Source organism: Apis cerana, linkage group LG1, assembly GCF_029169275.1.
Source record: "Apis cerana isolate GH-2021 linkage group LG1, AcerK_1.0, whole genome shotgun sequence".
Classification (NCBI taxonomy): Eukaryota; Metazoa; Arthropoda; class Insecta; order Hymenoptera; family Apidae; genus Apis; species Apis cerana.
The window spans coordinates 11,136,611-11,159,854 of NC_083852.1; the positions used below are offsets into that span (position 1 = coordinate 11,136,611).

The 23,244-nt window shown below is 21.1% G+C and overlaps 4 protein-coding genes across 16 annotated transcripts; 2 read left to right on the forward strand and 2 right to left on the reverse strand.

Moving 5' to 3' along the window:
• Positions 1-9: 9 nt before the first annotated feature.
• LOC108001837 (protein abrupt) lies at positions 10-4,541 on the reverse strand. 5 transcript variants are annotated; one of them, XM_062072160.1, is made up of 5 exons: positions 4,418-4,502; positions 4,235-4,293; positions 3,538-3,731; positions 3,274-3,450; positions 10-1,449 (listed from the first exon to the last, which is right to left on the reverse strand). In XM_062072160.1, exons 3-5 carry the CDS (start codon positions 3,718-3,720, stop codon positions 787-789), a joined length of 1,023 nt encoding a protein of 340 aa, XP_061928144.1. In that variant the 5' UTR covers positions 3,721-3,731; positions 4,235-4,293; positions 4,418-4,502; the 3' UTR covers positions 10-786. The 5 variants fall into 5 exon arrangements, with proteins under 5 accessions (XP_061928144.1, XP_061928139.1, XP_016918571.1 ...); XM_062072155.1 differs by having other exon boundaries at positions 4,098-4,293; positions 4,418-4,493; XM_017063082.3 differs by lacking the exon at positions 4,235-4,293 and having other exon boundaries at positions 4,418-4,541.
• On the forward strand, positions 4,244-10,266 carry LOC108001848 (eukaryotic translation initiation factor 2-alpha kinase). Its single transcript, XM_062072064.1, has 14 exons — positions 4,244-4,611; positions 4,699-5,578; positions 6,251-6,377; positions 6,605-6,778; positions 6,869-7,026; positions 7,105-7,279; positions 7,358-7,619; positions 7,719-7,847; positions 7,943-8,126; positions 8,196-8,301; positions 8,394-8,602; positions 8,711-9,443; positions 9,549-9,905; positions 9,989-10,266. The coding sequence occupies exons 2-14, from the start codon at positions 5,451-5,453 to the stop codon at positions 10,184-10,186; spliced, it is 2,940 nt and encodes a 979-aa protein (XP_061928048.1). The 5' UTR covers positions 4,244-4,611; positions 4,699-5,450; the 3' UTR covers positions 10,187-10,266.
• On the reverse strand, positions 10,238-15,028 carry LOC108001856 (coadhesin-like). 7 transcript variants are annotated; one of them, XM_062072086.1, is made up of 14 exons: positions 14,838-15,028; positions 14,548-14,781; positions 14,306-14,472; positions 14,161-14,212; positions 13,898-14,077; positions 13,669-13,830; positions 13,391-13,561; positions 12,559-12,671; positions 12,144-12,467; positions 11,926-12,076; positions 11,700-11,853; positions 11,422-11,606; positions 11,221-11,335; positions 10,238-11,068 (listed from the first exon to the last, which is right to left on the reverse strand). In XM_062072086.1, exons 1-14 carry the CDS (start codon positions 14,905-14,907, stop codon positions 10,930-10,932), a joined length of 2,217 nt encoding a protein of 738 aa, XP_061928070.1. In that variant the 5' UTR covers positions 14,908-15,028; the 3' UTR covers positions 10,238-10,929. The 7 variants fall into 7 exon arrangements, with proteins under 7 accessions (XP_061928070.1, XP_061928089.1, XP_061928078.1 ...); XM_062072105.1 differs by having other exon boundaries at positions 12,559-12,602; positions 13,669-13,833; XM_062072094.1 differs by having other exon boundaries at positions 11,700-11,823; positions 13,669-13,833.
• A 418-nt stretch (positions 15,029-15,446) lies between these two features.
• On the forward strand, positions 15,447-23,074 carry LOC108001844 (nuclear pore complex protein Nup154). 3 transcript variants are annotated; one of them, XM_062072179.1, is made up of 27 exons: positions 15,447-15,540; positions 15,861-16,031; positions 16,101-16,238; positions 16,362-16,458; positions 16,542-16,702; positions 16,794-16,939; positions 17,100-17,365; positions 17,432-17,682; positions 17,748-18,001; positions 18,149-18,322; positions 18,393-18,474; positions 18,581-18,789; positions 18,860-18,957; positions 19,034-19,223; positions 19,310-19,404; positions 19,464-19,560; positions 19,628-19,705; positions 20,000-20,187; positions 20,254-20,401; positions 20,804-21,036; positions 21,168-21,315; positions 21,546-21,638; positions 21,792-21,912; positions 22,017-22,121; positions 22,204-22,321; positions 22,389-22,511; positions 22,683-23,074. In XM_062072179.1, exons 2-27 carry the CDS (start codon positions 15,896-15,898, stop codon positions 22,684-22,686), a joined length of 3,753 nt encoding a protein of 1,250 aa, XP_061928163.1. In that variant the 5' UTR covers positions 15,447-15,540; positions 15,861-15,895; the 3' UTR covers positions 22,687-23,074. The 3 variants fall into 3 exon arrangements, 2 of the variants coding, with proteins under 2 accessions (XP_061928163.1, XP_061928158.1); XM_062072174.1 differs by having other exon boundaries at positions 22,700-23,074; XR_009829015.1 differs by lacking the exon at positions 22,683-23,074 and having other exon boundaries at positions 22,017-22,117.
• The last annotated feature ends 170 nt before the right edge of the window (positions 23,075-23,244 follow it).

Below are 23,244 nucleotides of genomic sequence, written 5' to 3' on the forward strand. Positions count from 1 at the left end.
GGACATATCTAATTGTCTACTTTGTCTTTATTAAAACATCTTAACGATAACAAGAAAACAGTAACAATTCGAACACTAAGGGCTTTAAGGAACGTGATCACGCTTTTTTTAAATTATTTGTACACTTAAAACAACATAATCAAGGTTACTATAATTTGCCTTATTCTTAATCAGTCCAGTACTGAATATTTCTTAAAAAGTTGAGGTACATAAGTTTTCATCTTAAATCTTCCACTAATTTATTTTTATATAATAAAATATTTAATTTTTATATTAAATAAAGATTAAGTAAAGATTAAATATTACATCAAAAAAACAATTAGAAAGAATCATATAAATTGAGAAATCTTTATATATTTTTGTTTTAATTCGTATTATTTAATGCTATATGGACTTTTTTAATTAAATAAATAATGATATGGAGTGTACCACTTGAACAAGAAAACATTTTAATAACTTTACAATAAAAAATTAATATTTTCATATCGATTCTACTTTCTTTTTATAAATCAAAAATCTATAATTTAAAAGAAATATATATATTCTAACAATAAATAACGAAAACAATCAAGAAATTTCTGATATTTAATTATGACTAATTTTTTTCATTTTTGGTTCATAATCTTTTTTTTTGTTTTTTTTTTTTTTTTTTAATCAATACGCATTTACTTAGATCAATAATACGTAAAATATTTAGGACATTAAATAACACAAAAGATTTATGTTTTAAATAAAACGTCCTAATCCTAAAACAAAAATATAAATCAAGGATAAAGATACCAATTTTTATGATTTCGGTGTACTATAACGTGAACGTTTTTGTGGTGAGGCCACTGGATGTCTATAAGAAACATGTTTTCTAAGGGCATCTCGTGATCTTGATACATGTGAACAAGCTGTGCAGCTATATGAACTATTACTATGAGTTTCCATATGTACTCGCAAATTATATTGATTACTTAATTGCTTTCCGCAAATAAGACAAGTAACACTAGATTTATTATAATTCTGAGAACTTTTACCGCTCACAGAGCTAGTAAGAAATTTAAAATTCGCATCCCAAACAGGAGGAGGTTTTGTATCTTCTATTGGAGTAATTTGATCTTCTAAAGCAGGTGTGCTCTCATCTATTCCACTTTCTGAATATGTTTTTTCAACATATTTGGTGGAAGCATTAATGGAAGGAATATTAATTTTTTCTCTTGTATTTAATTTCGCATTAATAGAATAATAAGGTTTAGTCTTCACGCAATAAGGTATACTTTCTTGATCATTAAAGCTTTCCTCTACATTTTCAGTTGTTTCCGTTTCTAAAACCGTTTCTAAAGATTCGCCACTTGCAGTATTGTCTTTATTTTCTTTTTTTATTGATGTTTCGGCTAATACTTTTTCTTGTAGTTGTACTGGTGTAGGTTGAACATATAAACCATTATCATGTCTCGAATTTTTCTGTAAAAAAAAAAAAAAAAAAAAATAAATAAATAAATAAATAAATAATTGTAAAAGAAATATGAAGATAAAATATGAAAATGACTTTTACTTTTTTTTTAAATTCATTTTTTATATTTTATTAAAAGATATTCCTGTTCTACCTAGCCTCTAAGATTATAATTTTTTAATCATAAAAAAATAAAATTTAATTTTATTTTTCAAAATATTTTTACAATTTTATTTTTATAAGTTATAAAAATTTTCATGCATTGCTCCACATTTGTTTAAATTTATTTTTTAAATAAAAAATAGGATTATTATATATATATATTTATACATTAATTCTAAGTATTTGTTATAGCCACTCTTGACTAAAATATAAAGCATTATTGTAATGCAAAAGTACACATTATATAAAAAAGACTTAATTGTTCTAAAAATATCTACTAAAAGTTTTAGTCATGTAGAGAGATTTTTGGATAAAGCTATTTTAGATATACCTGTAAATTCATTCTATGGGGAAAGGTTCCATGGGATGCATCCACTTGCATTTAGTTGCAACACACACAACGATCTTGATCTCGTGGATATCGTTTATATTCATTATCGTTCCTTCGATGCACGCGTGAACATAATATGTGTAGTAGGTATTTCCTTCATGTGATACTTCTTGAGGAACGACAGTGAATGTATTTAAGTGACCTGAACAAAACAACACGATCAGAGGGTAATATAAAGATTAAAGAAGGAAAAAGCAAATATGTAATTTTGCTTAATTATTTTTTAGTAATTTTATGTGGAGGAAAGTGATATTTAATTATTAATTTATTCAAGTATTTCTTTTGTTTTGTTTAATTATTTAATATTTGTTACTTATATATTATGAATAAAATATAAAATATAATAAAAATCTATTTTAAATTAGATAAATCAAATATGAATTTTGAAAATCTTTTGATATAAATTATATTTTTATTTTAAATATATATTCCTAATATAATGGATACAAAAATAATTTTAATATTTACTATATTAACAATTATTAAATATTTGTACTTATTAGATATTTAATTAAATCTGATTAAAAAATTTTATTTATACTAATATGATTATTGTAAATGAAAATGTACTTTCATAAATATATAAAAATATTTATATGTTTTTGGAGAACAAATGTTAAAGGAAATTACAATTATCAGCAAGGAGTACTACTGTTTAAGGCACTAAAAAAAAATAACATGCTTTGTTACATATATTTTTTACAATTCACACTGAAACAAGCTTCATTGAATAAAAAATAATGATTTATCAAATAATATTAATTACCTGTTTCTATTATGTGATTAATAAATAACAATAATAATCAAAATAATATTTATTAAAAATAGATATAGTGCAATTACTATTTATAAATTAATTTAACAAAATTTATTATTTTATTTAATTATCAATTTTAAATTTAATTTTAAATTTTTACTTTTTATTCAAAATAAAACTAATTATAGAATTATATTTAATCATTTTATTATTTTTTAATTATATATTATTATATTCTAAATTTTAAGAATAGTTAATTGCATAAAACTTATTTTTAAAGTACAGTCATGCTACTAAATGTAAAGCATTAATATAAGAGGTTTGGTAGAACAGTTGTATAAAAGAAAAATAGAGAAAAATATAAAATTTCAAAATATTTAAAATATGCATATGAAAAAAGAAAAAAAGTAAAAATATGAAATTTTTACAATACAATATTAACTACAATACAAACTTACCAAACATTTTTATAATCATCATTTTGTATTTTTATTATATTGAATAAAAACAAATGAATTTTCTTACCCCAGCTATATCAGCTAATCCACGAATATGTAAGGTATCTGCCATAGCCAAAAGTGCAGGTAATTGTTCTTGATAAATATTCACTTCACCATTATACATAAATGTAACAAGTGCACATAAATTTGCATATTCCATTCCTGGTAATACAATTACAGGATGTTGCAAAGAACTTAAATCCTAAAAATTTATTTTTATAACTTTTATTATATTTAATCATAAAAGAGAAAAGAAAAAAATATTTAACATATTAAAAATATATAATACCTTAAATAATTCTTTAAAATAATAACTACAAGCAGAAAGAATAATTTTATGTGCATGTATGTGTCTACCACCAGCACTTAGTGTAACATCTGTTAAATAACCACCATCAAGTAATTTAGGAAGAGAACTCAATAATGTGTTTTGAAAATTGTGCCATCGTAAACAAAATTGTTGTCCTTCCATGTTTTTATATACTGTAAATCAAAATTACAAAATCTTTTAAAATAAGATTTTATATTTTTACTATATATTAATTATATATTAATTATATACGTATAAATACAAAATTTAATCATAATAATTCATATAATAATTCATATAATAAAAAATTTTTAAATTGTAATAAAAAACGAAAAAAATACAAATAACAAATAATAATATATAATATTGAGACTATAAATTACACAAAAAAATTTTAAATAAAATAAACATCCATAACTATGGACAAAAAGTTACATAAAGTAACTACAAGAATAATACTATTTATTTCTATACCGTCTATTAATCATGCATTTTTATTGAAAAAAATAAAACTAAAGATAAATTAAGCTTTCAAATACACGCTTAAGAAGGTTATGTATCTAAGACTCTTAATAAAACACCAAAAAATTTTCTTGAATTTGATTTAATCTATTTGCGCCGGACGAAAGAGAAGTTGGGTTACTGCTGGTAGAGCAGTTCAAGAGATAGACAATACTATTTATTTAATCAGGCTGCAGGTTCCAGCCAAGTCTATTATTGTACTTTCAGGTATGGCTGGAGGAAAGAACAAATATTGGCTGACAATTTATAAGAATTAAATTTTTCACTATTAATAATTTAATAAAATTTATCAATATCACAAAATAGATTTAAAATTTTATACATCACTTAGTCTTACCTGAAAATTATTTCATAAAATAGTCAATGATATTCTTTATACGATACTTCACGTCTATCTGGCAAACTTCGCCATAATTACCACATTACCAGTAGAAAAAGTATAGTAATCTATACGATGTTGACATACACTGTCACCTGTCGACATATTATAGAAGTATATAAAATGATTAGAAATGAAAATAAGTAAAAAAGGTAATTATTTATTTTCAATGATATTAATTTTTTCTAATATATTTTCATTTATTATCTAATAATTTTTATTTATTGATAACAATATAGCTCTTTTTAAATTTATTATTAAATATGTAAAAGACTTACAAAAAAATTTAATATTTGAAACTTAATATTGATTTCATGCGAAAATCATATACGTAAATTATGTAAAAGATATGTAAAAGAAGAATTTTATATATATTCTAATACCATATGAAATTTAAAAAATCTTGTTGAGCTAAAAAATTAAAAATGTTATATTAAAAAATATAAGATCAATAAATAAATACTCAATATATTTCATATTTATCTTATTTTATTCTATTTTACAATATAATACAATTTTTTTACAAAACTTATAATTATGATCTTTATAAAAAATTGATGAAATAATTAAAAAAAATTTTTTTTTAAAAATTGTAAAGAATTCTGAATTTGACTTAATTATAATTTGAATAACATAATCTTTATAAAACAACAACATATACATAATTTATATTGTTCATATTATAGTGCGTAGTATAATCTTTAATAAAAAATAATTACAATTTCTTATATTACTATTTACAATTTATTTGATTTAAAATGTAAACAAACACATATGCAATGTTTATAATAATGATGTTCTTAATTATTGAGATGGCGCTAGAATTCATGTTTGTTAGAATTTATCAATTTATCATGATTCATCAATGCATTGTGATTGATCATTACCTGATGTATTTTAATCAAATATCGCAATAAAATATTATACATATTTCATATAAACATATAAACAAAATGTATTTAATTAACCGATCTCTTCGCACTTAAAAAAAATGTCTACTATACGTTTATGGAAGCGAATGTGGTTTTATTTGTTATATATAAGTTTATTCACATTCCTGCTGAGTGACAGCGAGGACACAAAACAATTGACGATTTGTGAACAGAAATCTTCTCATAAGTAATTAAATATAAATTATATTTATATCTTAATTACTCATTTGATTTAATTCAGTATATGTCATACATTTATAAGTAATTTTATTAATATTGCTTAAATTCGAGTAATTGATATAAAAATTCAATTTATTACTAAGAAATACCATTAATTATTCAAAATATGAATTATTATTATTTATTAACATTAAACATATAATTTCTAATGTTTGAAAATATAAATTCATTAAATTAAAATATATATTTATTGTAAAATATTTTTTAAACTTATTAAGATGTAGAAAATTATATTTTTACATTGTTTCTAAAAATATTTATAAAATAAATCATTATTTTTATTAATTATTATAATATTATAAAATAAACAATAATGTTCATATTAAATACATATATTTAAAACTATCAAATTATATTTTTTGAATATTATAATAAATATAATAATATAAATATAAATATTAATATAAATACAAATAATAAATAATAACAAATAATAAATACAAATAAAATAACAAATAACAAATAAAAAATACAATACAAATAATATAAAATTATCATTTTTATTTTTTTTTTCTTTTATTTATAAGTAAAATATTATATTATGTAAAATAAGATTATAATTATATTATTTTCATATATTTCTTAATTATATATATATATTTTTTTTTATTTTTTTCAGTTTATTATTTGTAAGTACATTAGATGGAAAAATATCTGCTTTAGATATTAATAATCTTGAAGAAAAACAATGGACATTAGAATTTAATGAAGGATCTATGTTATCATCAAATATTCATCATAGAGAAGTACATAAATTTTTAATATATTTTTTAAATATATCAAATATTTTATTATTATTTTAAATTTATAATTATTGAATATATTTTATAATCTATTATAATATATTATATATAATCTAGTATATTCAAAGAAATATTATTTCATAAAACATTATATTTTTAATGTTTTTGTTTATTATTCTTTATTCTTTAATATTATTCATTTAATTCATTTTTTTCATTATTATTTATAGTTAAATAATAATGGAAAATGGCTTCGTTTAATTCCATCTTTAAATGGTGGATTATATCAATTTGATGAAGAAAATTTGGAAGAAGTACCAATATCTGCAAGTCAATTATTACATTCATCTTTTCGTTATTCTGATGATTTAGTATTTTCTGGTGGTAGAGAACGAAAATCATATGATAAGTATTTTTAAAATATATTTAATAAGTAGATAAATATTAACATATAAGAGAAAAAGAAAAAATATATAAATAAATTTTTTACTATAGGTGTGTCAAGTATAACAGGAAAAATTTTATACGAATGTGGAATTAGTGGATGTATTAATATTACAAATGGAGAAACATATATTGAACAAGAAATTCTTATTGTTCAAAGATTTCAACAAACTGTAAGAGCAATTGAACCACGTACTGGTATTGAGAAGTAAATTTCATAAAATATAAAATTTATCAAATATTATTAATATAAATATTACATGAAAAATATTTTATATTGAAATAGGTGGAATTTTAGTGTTGGACAATATGATTTAGTATTGATTCCTCATTCTGATATTTATTGCCAAAATAAAGTAACACCTCATATTTCAGATATTGAAATTAAAGTTATTGTACCTGAAGGTTTAATTTGGATTGTTAATAGAAACAATCCTACAATAAAGTTATCACAACATAAGGTAAATTTTAATTAATGACAAAAATAAAATATAATTTTTTAAAATTTATATTGATTTTATTCACTTGCATTTTGTTAGTTTGATTCTCCAATTGTTACTATATGGCGTGAAGATACTACTATAAAAACCAATGGATATAAAAATTTGAAGGAAATTAATTTATTTGATAGTACACAATGGTCTTGGGGTGCAAAATTTTCATCCAGTCCAGCTATTTATTTGGGTATGCATAATAAACAATTGTATGTACAAGAAAATACTGAATTCTATAAATCATTAGATGCATCACCAAGATATATACAACATTTAAAATATCCATGGAAACCTTATCCTGCTATTGGTATGAATATTTAATTTTAATTCTTCATCAATTATAATATGATGCATTATATAAAATTATAAATATTTTTTATAATGTATAAAATACAACATTTTTTAGGTAAAGCAATTAAAAAGTCTCTTTTAGATCATGTAACAAATAATAATAATAATGATGATTTATTTGAAATAAGCGATACACAAAGTACTACTGCATTATCAGTTCTTTATAATTCAGAATACATAAATGGTATATAAGTATAAAGCATTAAGATTTGTTTTAAATAAATAAAAAGTTGGTTTTTTAATGTTTAAAATTATTTTTTGATAAAAATTTTCTTTTAGAAAATGGATTTTATTTATACTCAACAAGTCAGTTGGAAATAGATAATAGTAAACAATGTAACTATACTAATTCAGATTTAATACTTATTGAAGAAAAACAGAAATTATTTGGAACAAATAATATTCATAAAGAAGATGAAGATACTCCTGTTCAAGTTATAATTGTATCATTATGGTATTGGTGGTATGTAAAATGAAATAAAGAAATATAAAATATTTGTTTTTAATAAAAAATATTTTATTTTTATAATAGGAAGGAAGTTTTGATAATCTCAATTACTACTGCAATTTTACTTAATTTTATGTTAACACAACGTCTGTTAAATGCTACAACAGTTGCTAAAGATGCAGTACTTCCGGTAAAAAAATTATAGAGTATTTTAATATTATGAAATTTAAAAATATTGATTTTAAATAACAATTAGAAATATTTATTTTCGTAATTTTATAGCCTTTAATAGTTGAAAGACATATAGAGACGAATAAAAATATTCAACTATCTAACAACGAAAAAGAAATTGATAGTTTTAATTCACGTTATCTCACAGATTTTGAACCAGTGGATTGTTTGGGAAAAGGTGGTTATGGCGTCGTTTTTAAAGCAAAAAATAAAATAGATGATTGTAATTATGCTATTAAAAGAATTGCTCTACCAAACAGGTTTGTAATTTTAATAAATTTCAATATGATTTGATAATATTAACATAGAAAATAAATTTGATCAAATTTATAAATCTTATAATGTATTTATTTTTTTTTGTTTAATAGTATATATTCAAGAGAACGTGTGATGCGAGAAGTAAAAGCATTGGCTAAATTAGATCATCAAAATATTGTAAGATATTTCAATGCATGGCTTGAATGTCCACCTTCAGGATGGCAAGAAAAACATGATCCTCAATGGATAAACAAATTAATATCTTCAAATTCAGATTTTACTTCAGAAATAATTTATACAACACCAAAAATTAATAACTCCGTTTGTATTAATGTTAGTCAAACTGATCAATCTTCTGATCTAGATAGTGCTTGTGAAGCTTATGAATTGAATTATAATTTAAATGAAGATTCTTTTGTCGTTTTTGACAAATCCTATTCAGTTAATCAGAATGAAAATGTTATAAATATCAATAACTCTAAAATTGAGAATTCCAATTCATCTCATTCAATTAATAAAATTGAAAAAATATTAAAAAGTAATAATTCTACACATTCTGAAAGTATTCTATTTAAACTTAATACTGATTGTGAATTTTCACAAAAAGAAGGAAAAAAAAAACAAAAATCATTTTCTTTAGATCTGAACAATAAATCGAATACACGTAAGTCCCCGAAAATGTTTCTTTATATACAAATGCAATTATGTCAAAGATTAAGTCTCAGGGAATGGCTAAAGAATCAATCATTGCGAGATTATCATTATGTATTAAATATATTTTATCAAATTGTTGAAGCTGTGGAATATGTTCACTTACAAGGACTTATTCATCGTGATTTAAAGGTAATATAAAAATATTTTGCATTACAATATATATAATACACTATTATAATACTCTATATATATAAATATACTATTTTAATTTAATGCTTAAAAAATAAATTTCAGCCTTCGAACATATTCTTTTCTTTTGATAATAAAATAAAAGTTGGAGACTTTGGTCTTGTAACTGCAATGACAGAAAGTTATAATGAATATAATGAAGCTCATACTCCCTCCTCAGAAAATGAAAATATTACTTTTAAAAACACTTTACATACTGCATATGTCGGTACTCAACTTTATATGTCACCTGAACAAATGAATGGCCAAGGTTATAATTATAAAATCGATATTTATTCTTTAGGAATCATTTTGTTTGAATTACTTATTCCATTTGTTACTGAAATGGAAAGAATAAATGTTCTTTTAAATTTAAGGAAATTAGTATTTCCAAAAAATTTTAATAATAATTATCCGGCGGAGGTAAGAAAATCACAATTCGTATTATTGTTTAAATAATAGAAATTTTTTCATTAAAATATATTAATTAAAAATTTTATTTTTAGTATAATTTATTGAAAATGATGTTAGATGAAAATCCCAATAAAAGACCTACAACATTAGGTATTAAAGCTAAGCCACCATTATTAAATTATGAAATAGCTAACGGACTCAGTATAAATGAAAATACAAAGTGGCATTTTGAATTGCCTCAATTGACACAAATTTCTTCTGTGATTAGCAATAATAGTGAATCTTACTAAAATATAAATTAAATAATTATAAGTTCATAATTAATTATAAGTAGAAAAATATAATAAATATATATATTATTTTATTTTTATCTTTTGTTTTATATTTTATAAAATTATACAAATTTAAAAATTATGTTAACAAGAGTTATTTGCTCAATTTGTTTTATTAAAACATTTACCTAAAATTATTAGAAAAATAATAATAGAAATTATAACAACTTAAATATTAATTTATGTTGTTATATTTTCAAATGATGCAAATAAATTTATAGTTTTTAATAAAGATCCATATATTGGCTGTTTTATTTTACAATAAATAATGTTCATAGAATTTCTTATTATTTTGAAATTTAAATACAAACTATTATTGTTATAAAACAATATTCTTGTTTTTGTATAAATATATTTTTTTATATATTCTTAAGTATTTTCTTATATTATATTTCCAAAAATGGTATTATTTCATTTTATGTGTTTCATAAAATGTTTATTTTAATATTATTAAAAATTATATTTATTACAATTCAAAATTTTTATGAATCTATTAAAATAAAAAAATATAAATATTTATAATAATATCAATTTAAACTAGTTAAACATTTTCATTTTTCATAAATTCTATGATTAATGTTAATAAATAAGTTATTAATATAGTAATTTGCTAATTAATATTATTAATATTATTTTTCTTTTTTTTTTCTTCTTTTTTTTTCTTTTAATTTTTTTTCTTTTAATAAGATTAGATGAAAGATTCAATCATTTAAAATTTTTGATACAACTTCATTTGCAGCTTGTTGACTACCAAGTAAAGTTACACCATTTTTTGACAATACAAAATTTATAATAGAAGTAGAATTGCTGATAATTTGTGGAAGTCTATAAAAACCATATCTAAAAATTAATTAAAATTAATTAATTATATTTTATTTTATTTGTAGTACTAATTTATAATTTGATAAATATTAATAATTTATTATTTTTATTATATAAATAATTAAATAAATAAATAATTAAATAAATAATTTATTATTTTTATTATATACCCATTTTTAATATCTTGCAATATTTCCAATAAACACCAAATTATCATGAATGTGAAACACATGATTGTAAATTTACAAATAAAACTCCATTCTTTCCAAATTACACTTTCAAAAACTAAAAGATTAAAATTTATTACAAATGTAATTTAAATAAAATATTTTATTTCAATTAAAAAAGGTTAAAAAAAGACTATATATAACCTTCACTTTTATCTAATACAACAATACCAAATGTAAATAAAGCTTGTCTTGAAGTTTTAAGTGATTTATTTTTATAATGGTAAATAAGGCATGAATAAAAGTTTTCTATTGTATCACGAGTTGTATAACTTGCAATACTAACAGTACTAACTCGTCCATCATCTCTTATATTGAAAAAATCATAACTTGATAACAAATTGATGATTAAAAAATTAATATGTATACATATATATATATATATATATTAAATTATTTATACATAAATTTAAAATATTTACTTGTTTTCGTAAGATAATAATAATTTATCCATTAAGATCCATGTAGCATATGTCTGTTTTGAAAATATGTGTCTTTTTTCATGAGGAATTGTATCATAGAAACATGATAATTTAAGTTCTTGACCTAAAAATATTGATACTTCTTGATAATGATCTAAAAATTATTACATATAATTACATTATTAAAAATTTAATATAATTTTATTAATATTAAGAATTATTATACCAGATATACTAATAGTACGACTTGAAAATCGTTTACTACTTGTTTCTAGAATTGATAATGTTATAAGATCTATTTCTTCTCCATTTATATTAAAGTATCCAAGAGTAAAACTCATTTGTGGTACATAAGCACATTCAGAACATATTTTTTCCTATTACGAAAAATCATCAATTTCTAAATAATAAATAAATTTTTTTATTTTAAATAAAGATATTTACTCTTATATTATCACGTATAGCACCTAAGAATATATCAGTTACAGATATAATAATTATTTCTTCAAAACCTAAAGGTATATATTTCTTTTCATTTCCATTCACTTGCATGTATACATTTTTACTATCATAAGCTACTATTATTTCAAACCATTCTCTTATTGAAATATGTTCTATACTTTCAATTGTAATATAAGTTGCTCCTTGATAAAATTTAAGTTTTATTTTTCCCTCTTCTATTAATAATAAAATATATTTGTTTAAGGAATCATCTGTTATTATTGCTACAATTCCATTTATGTTTTCAATTTTTATAGCAATTGTAATCTAAATTACAATGATCATAATATTAAATAATTATATAATATATATAAATTATTAAAATATTATTACTTAAACAATAAACATTATTTCTTACTTGCCAATATTCTATACATTTTGGACAAGGTACTTCAATTGAATCTGTTAAACCAATATAAATAAAACCTTCATTGTCATCTCCCAGCAAATATTGGACATTATTACTACTGGCTAAAATATTTGCATATTTTTTATTATAAGTATCCTAAACAATATATTATGATTTAAAAAAATTTATTAAATTACAAGTATATCATTTAATGTAAATAACTTTTAATGCACGAAGTTGAACAGGTGCGAAGTTAATTGCTACTTCTTGAATTTGACCTTGAAATCCTCCTATTTTCATTACATGATCTAAATCATATGACATAGGAATACATGAAAAAGTATTAATTTTATGAAGACCATCATCAATACGTAATATACCATGCGTTCCATATATTGCAATTAATACTACATGCCATTGTCCAATCTAGAGAACAATGTATTTGAAATACATTTTGAAGTAGAAATTTGAAATCGAAAAGATGTATATATAAAAAATTATTTCTTACTTCCATTTTAGTTTCATGAATTAAAGTCAAAGTACAATCAGCAATCTGAGATATAAGAACTATTTTCCCATTTTGAAGAAATAATTTTACAAAATCACATATTAATCCTTTACAATTTTTTTCAAAACGATAAATAATCATACCAAAAGGAGACAATGGCAAAAATCTTAAATATATATGAAGTAAACGTGAAGGTCTTCCAGTTGTTTCATAAAAAAGATAACTTTCTTCTGTAAAGTCTGCTATTTCGTGTGATTTAACTTTTAATTAAATTACTATATATAATATTGGTTTACCATATAAGTTAATAGTATTATTAAATTCCAAATGTACCTATACATGGTTTAGTGAAACATTGACGAATTTCAGAAGCTGAACCAAAGCAAGATGTACCATTACCATTTGGAGAGGGATTGTTACACATTCGATTTCTCAACTGTGTACCAATTCCACAACTTGAAGTACAAGATGACCAAATTGTCCATGATGACCACATTCCATTTACTAAAAAAAATTTATAATTTAAAAATAATTTTTGTAAATTAAATATTATTTTTAAATATTATTTTTAAACAATATATATTACTATTTATATAAAATAATATTCTTACTAGAACAATTATTAATTGTACAATCTTTTATTTCTTTGGATACACCTTTACATGATGTTCCTTGTAAATTTTGTATTTCTGAACATGATCGTTTTCTTGTTTGTATTCCATTACCACATTTTACACTACACATAGTCCATTTACTCCAATTAGTCCATGTTCCTGCTATTAAAAATAATTAAATAATATGCAATTTGAATTAAATATATAATCAATATATATTAGATACTTGATAGTTTTTTGCAATTAAGTCCTAGACAATTTTTTGTTTCAAGTGCAGAATCACGACATATTAATTTATAATTGGAAGGTATTGGACTGTTACAAATTCTCGTGCGATATTTTAAACCTTTGCCACAAATTGCAGTACATGGTGACCAAATTCCCCAAGCACTCCAACCACCAGGACCTACAAAAGTTACTTTATTATTTATATACATTTACAAAAAATGTTTATTTTTATTTTATATAAATATATAATTATTTATTTACTTGGACAACCAACATTATATTTAATGCAATTCATAGCATTCCAATAAAGCATCTTTATAAAAAAATATATAAAAATATTATTTCTAAATGTCTTTTTCTATATAATTTTAAATTTTATAACTTATAGTTTTTTATAGTTTATTACTGAATTGTTTCCAAGAATTTTTTCTACAATGGAAAATGTACAATCAGCAAGAAAACATAATTCTATTAAAGCAGGCAATTTTTGATGAATATCTTTTACAATTTCTAATTCTTCTTTACGTATAGGATGAATATTTACAACTTTTTCATAATCATTCATAGTACATCCTAAAAAAAATATTCATTAATGTAAATCAATATATTATTCATAATTATATTATATAATAATTATTTAAATTATACCTGTAATATGGCAACTTTCAATTTGATAATTAGGACCAATACAAGGAGCTCCATTATTAGAAGGTATAGGATTATTACAAATACGATGTCTTATTTTCTTCCCTTTAAATCCACATTTTCCAGAGCAAGATTCCCAAGAACTCCAAGAAGACCATTCTCCATCAATAGGACATAATTTTTCACTTTTTAATCCAAGATCACAATAAAGATTTTGCATTGCATTAGATACATCATCTATAATAAAAGAATTTAAGAACATATTAAATTAATAAAGTTAAGCTTTCCTTTACCAGTAAAAGCAAAGAAAATTAATGAAGTGACAAATATAAATAAGATTATTATAGATGGCCAAATTTTCATTATTATTATTTTAAAAATAATTTTAACTAATTTTAATTAACACATTATTATAATATAAATTATTATATTATAAATTAAATAATTATAACAAATTTTAAATAATAAAAAGATTTATTTTATGTCTTTTGTATATATATATATATATATATATATATATATATATATATATATATGTACATATATATACACAAATGTACATACATATATTTTGTATATATATTATGTATTTATAAATATATTTTAAAAACTAGATTAAATTTATAATTATTAATATACAATTATAATACATATATATTAATAATTACATTATATTTTTTTAAATATATTTTTATATACTTTTATATTATATTTATATATTAATTTATTATATATTTTTTTAATATATTTTTAATATATATTTTTATTTTAAATATATCTATAAACTGTTAAGTATAAGCAATTCAATTTAAATTCAAATTGTATTTTTTATATATTAAGATAAATTTTAGCCAATAAGATTTGATATTTTTGCGTATGCGCAACAGTTTTTTGAATAATACAACTTAAAATTCACATGTATGGCGCGAGCTGCACGAACTTGTGAATGTGTAGTATTATTAAAAATTCATATATAAATATTCCTAATAAATTGTAGTAAGTGTTCCTTAATTAAAATAAATATATTTCAATTTTTTTGATATATTTATGTTTTCAAAAAATGTTATAATAATATATTAGTATTATTATCAATATTTAGTAGTTAAATAAATCTAACCTTTAATTAGAATTTTTTAACTAAAAAGTTAAAAAATTAAATTATAATTCTATTTCTTTATTAAATTCTAATATGGAAAATTAACTGATAATAATTATAATTATAATAATTATAGTAATTATAACTGATAATAATTTACATTATATAATCTTAACATTTTCTATCTTATTGTCTTATTTGTATATTTTTGTTAATTTAGTGTATATTTAATATTTTTTCCTGTACGATATAAATATGACTCTCACTGAAATGGAACCACTTAAAATACACTTAGATGCCTTAGAAATGGCAGGAAAAGTAGTTGATATACATATTACAGCAGATAGTAATTTTCCTTCTTTAATCAATCTTATGCGATATAATGTACAAGGTAAAATAATTATTTTCTCTATTTTATATTTTATTATAATTTAAGTTTTTAAATAAAAAATTCTTTTAGGTGGACCAACTGTTAGTGGTCTTGATGATCATGATTATCCAAATATAAATGGAATGTCAATGTGTTTTTCAAATATAAATCAAATGAAAGTACACAGTAAAATTTCTTTGCCATCTGAAATAATGGAACATTTTCATCGTACCCTTTTAAAAATATTAAATAATCAATCAATATTTTTGTTATATATATATATATATATTTTTTTTTTATATAAGAAATATATATTTATATAAGAAATATAATTCCTTAATATTTGCTTAGGTGTACAATGTCATTCTATGATGGGACTTTTTACAGAAATTTCAAAAGCATGGCTTACAATTGATAGTGATATATATGTTTGGTCATATGAAAATGAGTATATATTTAGTTAAAATTTATTAAATTTTTTGCATAATAATATAACTATTAACTTATATTACTATAATAACATATTTTTAGATCTGATGTTGCATATTTTGATGGGTTAAATGAAACTATTATAAGTGTAGGTTTAGTTAAACCCAAACCAAGTGTATTTCAATCTTATGTGAAATATTTGTTGATTCTTACAACTACAGTAGAAATAACTATTCTTGGAGTTACATTAATAGAAAATGAAGGTATTTTATATATATATATATATATAATCTTAGTTTTATTTTAAAATTATATCTTTTCAATTTTCATTTATTATCATAATTTCCAATTTAGGCTCATTCCCAGAAATGCAATTAGTTCCAGAACCAATTTTTACAGTTGCTACAGATGGTATTGGTATTACAACAATAGCAAATACTAATACTGGTAGAATTTTTCTTGGTGGTAGAAATGGATCCCTTTATGAAATATATTATCAGGTAACATTTTATGATGGAACTTAGATTTAATATAATATGATATAATATAATATATTTTTATTATATTTATTTATTATATATATATTATATTTATTATATTATTAATATAATATAATACAAAAATTATGGTTAATCGTTATAATGCATGTTTATTGTGTAGGCAGAAAGTAGCTGGTTTGGGAAACGTTGCAAAAAAATAAATCATTCTGAAGGTCCATTATCATTTTTAGTTCCATCGTTTGTCACTATAGCTTTATCAGAAGAAGAAGCAATAATACAAATTTCCATTGATGATTCGCGGAATATTTTATATACTTTAGGTGATAAAGGAACAATTACAGTGTGGGATATTGATAATGATGGTGCATCTAAAGTTGCATCTTTATCACAAGCTTCCTTAGTGCAAAATGCAGTTCATGTTGTTAAGTATGTATAAAATTTTAAATAATATAAAGAGCTGAAATTAAAATTTATATTCATTTATAATTTTAGAACATTGGATAGTAATAATTTTCGACCATTAGTGAGCATATCTGCTATTACAGAATCAGAATCAGTACATTTAAACTTAGTTGTAATTGCGGCTACTGGAACACGTTTCTATTGCAGTTGCACTTCAGTTTCTAATCCAACATGTAGACCTCAAGGTTTGCAATTAATACATGTTAGATTACCACCAGGTTATGCTGCTAATGCTACAGTTATGAGACCAAGAAAAGTACAAATGGCACATTATAGAAAAGGTATGTATTAATATTCCTTTATTAAGATAGTGAATTTTTTTTACTATGCAATAGATTTATTACAGGAACACTTATTCTCGTTTGTGGTGGAGATACAGAAACTGTTTTATGTTTAAGTAATGATGCTTATCCATTCACTAATTATTTAGCTGAAACTCAAAGTCCTTTATCGCTTGATAGTCCATTTTGGACAATGGCTGAAATTCTCGTAGAACCAGCTATACGCATTGAAAAACAAAGTATTACTCAAGAAGAACCTCCTCTTGTTGTAAGACAACATATGGAAGCTCCTCGAAAATTTATATTTTTAACTTCTCAAGTATATAATTAATAAATTTTAAAGTATTATAATTATATAAATATATAATTATATAATTGTATATTTATGTTAGTATAAATTATAATTATATAATTGTATATTTATGTTAGTATTAAATGTATTTACAAATTGATTATTTATTTATAGGGTGCCATAATTTATGTTCAAGTTCGTCCAATGGATATTTTAAAACAACTTCTTTTAGAACAACGTGGCCCTGATACTGAAGCCGTTCGAGCATATTTTCAATCACAATCATTGGAACAAGCATGTGCAACTTGCCTTATTTTAGCTACACTTGAAAGTTCTCAAAATGCTGAGGTATTAATTGAAATTATGAAAATAAATAATATTGTAAAATTAAAAAATATTATTTAATTATAATATATAGTTAGCAGAATGGGCAACAAGAGCATTTTTTTTATATGGTAGTCAACGAACAACAAGCATTGGACCTCCAATGGATATACATGGTAATATAAATACAAATATTACATTAATAGTTTCAATTTTTTTTAAGCAGTTCTATTAATTTATATTAATTTATAAATATTATTATAAAATTTATGAATGCTGTAGATATTTGTACATCAACACCAAGAGTTCCAAATTATGATTTAAGACTTCAAGCTTTTCGATCTCATGCACCAGTTGGACTTAATACAGATATTTCTCTACAACAGTTTTCTGCAAAACACAATGGTTTATATCTATATGTTGGAAGAATATTACGACCTATATGGAATATGCGTTGTATCAAACAAGAAATTATAAACAACAAAACTCAAGTAAATTAATATAAACTGTTCCAATATTTTTGTTTGTATACATTCTAGCTTATTCATATTATAATTTCAGATTTCTAGTACAATTTCAACTAGACAAGTTAGTTGGATTTTAAGTCTCTTACAAGCATTAAGATCATTTCTCAATAAAAATACTCACATTACTAAACAGTATGTTTTTATATTTCAATTTCGTGATGATTAAATTTTATTTGAATTTTATTTAGAACTATTTATTGATTTTCAGACATGGTACTAATAGGACAACTGATGGATTTGAAACAACTATACGTAGTCATTGTCAAGAACCAATTGTTGAAGAAAGGAATTCTTTAGCTGCATTAAAAATTTTTATTACTCATGCCTGTGAAGTATTAGAACTTTGGAAAATTCTGTGTGAAAATCATTTAAATAATATTGTGAATTGTTTATCAAAGGTTATTTAAATATATATTATATTTTTTTTTTATAAAAAAATAGAAAATTTTATTAATTTTTGATTATTTTTCTATTTAATTTATAGGATCAAATTAATCAATTTTCTACTGCTACATTTCGAGATTTAATTTTAATTGGTCATGAAATTTCTTCATTATTGATCATTCATCTTATAGATAGGTAAGCTAATTAAATAAATTATAAAATTATTTTTATTAATTATAACAAATATTCTAAAGTTATCTTGCAGATAATGCATCTGTTGATGCTGTTAGTCAAAGATTACGAGAAGTTTGTCCAAATTTATATAGAAATGAAGATGCTGTCTGTTCTAAGGTATAAACCAAACTAAGAAAAATATGATTTTATTATTGTATATTGTTAATATTTTTATTAATTTTAGGCCAATGAAATAATCTTAAAAGCAAAAAGTTGTACAAATCCCAAAGAAAAGGAATGTTATTTGCGATCTGCTTTAAAAGTAAATATATAACATAATATATATATATAAATATAAATATAAATTATATATATATAATTATTTAAATAAAATAAATATATAATTATTTAATTATATTGATAATATAATTTATATAATAATCTATATAAAAGATATAGATAAAAGATATAACAGGAAATTATTATATAATATAATATAATACATTATTAATATACATAATACATTTAATAATATAGAATAACATTTTGATATTGATTTGCATAATTTTTTATTTTTTATTTATATCAAGTATTATTCATTACATTCACATTTTAGCTTTGTAAAGAAGTTGCTCCCAGGTTAAATTTAAGTGCAGTATGTCAACAATTTATTGCTTGTCAATTTTATGTGGGTGTACTTGAATTATGTATATCTTGTGCAGAAAGAGTAGATCCTAATAACACTGCTTTACATTATTATAAAAATAATGAACCAAAAGAAGATCAAGAAGGTTATATGAAAAGGTATTAACTTAATTATAAAATAATATTTTTAATATATCAATGATGTAATAATTTCTTTTATAATAGATTAGAAATTTATAAAGAATTCATCACACTATTGGACCACCTCTATAATCAAAGCATCTCTAATCCATTAACTCCCACTATATCTAGTAAAGCTGGATCTCCACCACAAAATAGTTCTACAGTTCCTGTTACTCCAGCAAAAGAAATAGTAAGATATAATTTTTTTTTAGCTAAATTGCTATTAAATTTCTTTTGAAAAATGGAATGAAACTTCTATATTCGTCTATATATATATTGGTAAAAAAAATCCTTGAATATGTGTTTAAAAATTCAATATTCATCAAAAGTTTCTTACTACATAATGCATTTTATAACATTACAGTTTCATTATAGAATAAAAATAAATTTCTGTTTAAATTTGTATTTATTTATAAATCTAATTCAAGATTAAGAACTAATTATTTTCTTTTTCGTTAATTCAATTCTAAAAATTTAATATTTTTCTCTTTTTTTATAAATATATTATCCATTTTTATCCATTTTTCAGAAATGAATTAATGACTATAAAGATTCTGCTACATATTATTTTGTATTAAAATTTATATTTTAGTTACAGAATATTATAACTGATGCATTACATTCTACATGTGAAATTCTCCATGCTTCAGTGTATGCTTGGATGATGGAAAGAAGATTACATGGAGAACTTATAGCTCTAGCAGCACCTTCTTTAGAAACTTATCTTACCCGAGTTAATGCACCAGATTTGCTCTGGCAGTTTTATGAAAAAAATAAAAATCATGCTGCTGCAGCTAAAATCTTAGATGCTTTAGCGACAAAAGAGTATGAATTAAAATACATAATTGTTATTAATTATTCGTTCCATTAAAATTATTAAATTTAAAATTTGTTAATTAACTTTTTGATTTTTTTCTTAAATCAAAAAACTTTTTATTTTTCATTTCTTTTAATAGATCAAATATACCATTGTCACAGAGAGTTGAATATTTAGCTCGAGCAGTAGTTTGTATGCGAAGCGATCAAGCTGGATATGCTCCATATCTTGATATATTTTTACGTGAATTAGAAGACAAAGTAGAAGTTGCTAGAATACAACAACAGGTACACAATTATAGATATATCATTATATTATATACAAAAGATTAGAATTATATTTATATAGCAAATATAAATATACAATTATAGATATATCATTATAGATATATCATTATATTATATACAAAAGATTAGAATTATATTTATATAGCAAATATAAATATACAATTATAAATATTATAGTACAACTATAAATTTATTTATAGAATACAGTTTATATGTTCATTGTTTTACAGATATTAGATACGATTTGTAATCAGCATCTTAGCGATCGGCTTAATGAAGAAATATTTAGAGCATTAAATTCTTCATTACTTGATATTACAAAGGTATATTTCAACTTAAGTTATAAATTAAATAATTTTACTATAGCTATAAATTAATTGTAATTTAATTAAAATTATAAATTAATTATTTTAAAACATATGAAATTACTATTTATAATTATAATATTAATTACTTTTTTTATTTATTAATTATAGTTATACGAAAAATATGCAGATCCTTTGCAATTGTCAGAATGTAAATTAGCTATAATTCATTGTTCTGGTCATCAAGATGCAATGTTAATCCAAGAAATCTGGACTAATATTATAAACAATGGTATTTAAATTTTTTTTATCTTATATATTTATATATTTTTTATATTTATATATTTATTATTTTAATATATTAAATAATTTCATTTAAACAACATATATTCATAGAATTAAAAGATGCATCAACAGCAGAGGATAAGATGACTATTTTAATGAGTAAAATTATATCTTTGGGACAGGAATATTCAGGATCACCACATTGTTTTCCAGTTGGTAATAATTTTTTTATGATATAAAATAAAAGTTTCATAATGTGAAATGAAATTGCAAAATATATTTTTTATATTTTTTTTAGACTTTCTGATAAAACAATTAGAAATAAAGGCATGTAAATTAAATGTATCAAATACTGGAATTATATCTGGATTTTTACAATTAGGAGTATCAATGGAAGATCTTTTAGATATATATAAGTAAGTATAGTATATATAATAATATATATTTAAAATTAATAGATAAGAAAATAATATTTTCTATTAGAATGATTGGCAAAGACACTCGAACTTGGTTGAATGAAGGAAATGAATTTCATCTTATTGAATCAACTGCAAATTTAATCAATTATTTCATATCGCATTCAAACATAACCAACACTTTCATCAAGTAAGTCTTTCATTTAGTAATCAATGAATATGACTTTTTATTTATTCTTTCTATTAAGTTAATAATCTAGTAGTAAAAATTTATTTATTATATTTATTATATTTATTATAATAATAAAAATTTATATATTTATCACATATATAAATTCTATTTGATTAATATTAATTACAGTTGATGTTGAATTACAGACGAAAAATAATAACAAAATGCCAAGATGTAATTTCAAAATGTTTACTTACTTTACAAACTAAACCTCATGGACAAGAATTGATAACAAGACTTAGATCAATTCAAAATGTCCTAAATCGTATGTAAAAGGAAATCTCTATTATTGAAATAACATTTTAAAATTGCATAAATATTTGCAAATTAAGATACAATAAAACATTATTCCATAAATAAAAACTTGTCAAAAAAATGTAAATATTTAAAAATTATAAATGCTCAACTGCTTTTTTATGAATGTTAATGTCTCTCCATAAAATCAAATTTAGTGATATTTATATGAGTCATTCTTTTTATCATGTTAATTATGTAAAAATAAAAACATTTTATATATTTTACATTTAATGTTTTTAAATTTAAAACTTTTCCTTTAATAATATTATATTTATTATAATTGTAATATTGCATGCTTTTAAAACTTTTAAAAATTTTATGCAATAAGAAATTATTTTATTAATAATAAATATTGTTTATTATAAATGTTTTAAAATTATGTTTTAATATTAAA

Coding starts and splice junctions, on each gene's coding strand:
- LOC108001837 (XM_017063082.3), bottom strand. CDS start 3,720: ATGGAAGGACAACAATTTTGTTTACGATGGCACAATTTTCAAAACACA. Junction 3,451..3,537: donor ATTTTAAAGAATTATTTAAG/GTATTATATATT, acceptor ATAAATTTTTAG/GATTTAAGTTCTTTGCAACA. Junction 1,450..3,273: donor GATTAGCTGATATAGCTGGG/GTAAGAAAATTC, acceptor TTTTTTTTACAG/AAAAATTCGAGACATGATAA.
- LOC108001848 (XM_062072064.1), top strand. CDS start 5,451: ATGTCTACTATACGTTTATGGAAGCGAATGTGGTTTTATTTGTTATAT. Junction 6,779..6,868: donor GTAGAGAACGAAAATCATAT/GATAAGTATTTT, acceptor TTTTTTACTATA/GGTGTGTCAAGTATAACAGG. Junction 7,280..7,357: donor TAAAGTTATCACAACATAAG/GTAAATTTTAAT, acceptor GCATTTTGTTAG/TTTGATTCTCCAATTGTTAC.
- LOC108001856 (XM_062072076.1), bottom strand. CDS start 14,907: ATGAAAATTTGGCCATCTATAATAATCTTATTTATATTTGTCACTTCA. Junction 13,834..13,897: donor TAATTGCAAAAAACTATCAA/GTATCTAATATA, acceptor TATTTTTAATAG/CAGGAACATGGACTAATTGG. Junction 11,069..11,220: donor TTGCAAGATATTAAAAATGG/GTATATAATAAA, acceptor ATTAATTTTTAG/ATATGGTTTTTATAGACTTC.
- LOC108001844 (XM_062072174.1), top strand. CDS start 15,896: ATGACTCTCACTGAAATGGAACCACTTAAAATACACTTAGATGCCTTA. Junction 16,940..17,099: donor TTTATGAAATATATTATCAG/GTAACATTTTAT, acceptor TTTATTGTGTAG/GCAGAAAGTAGCTGGTTTGG. Junction 21,316..21,545: donor TTGCTAGAATACAACAACAG/GTACACAATTAT, acceptor ATTGTTTTACAG/ATATTAGATACGATTTGTAA.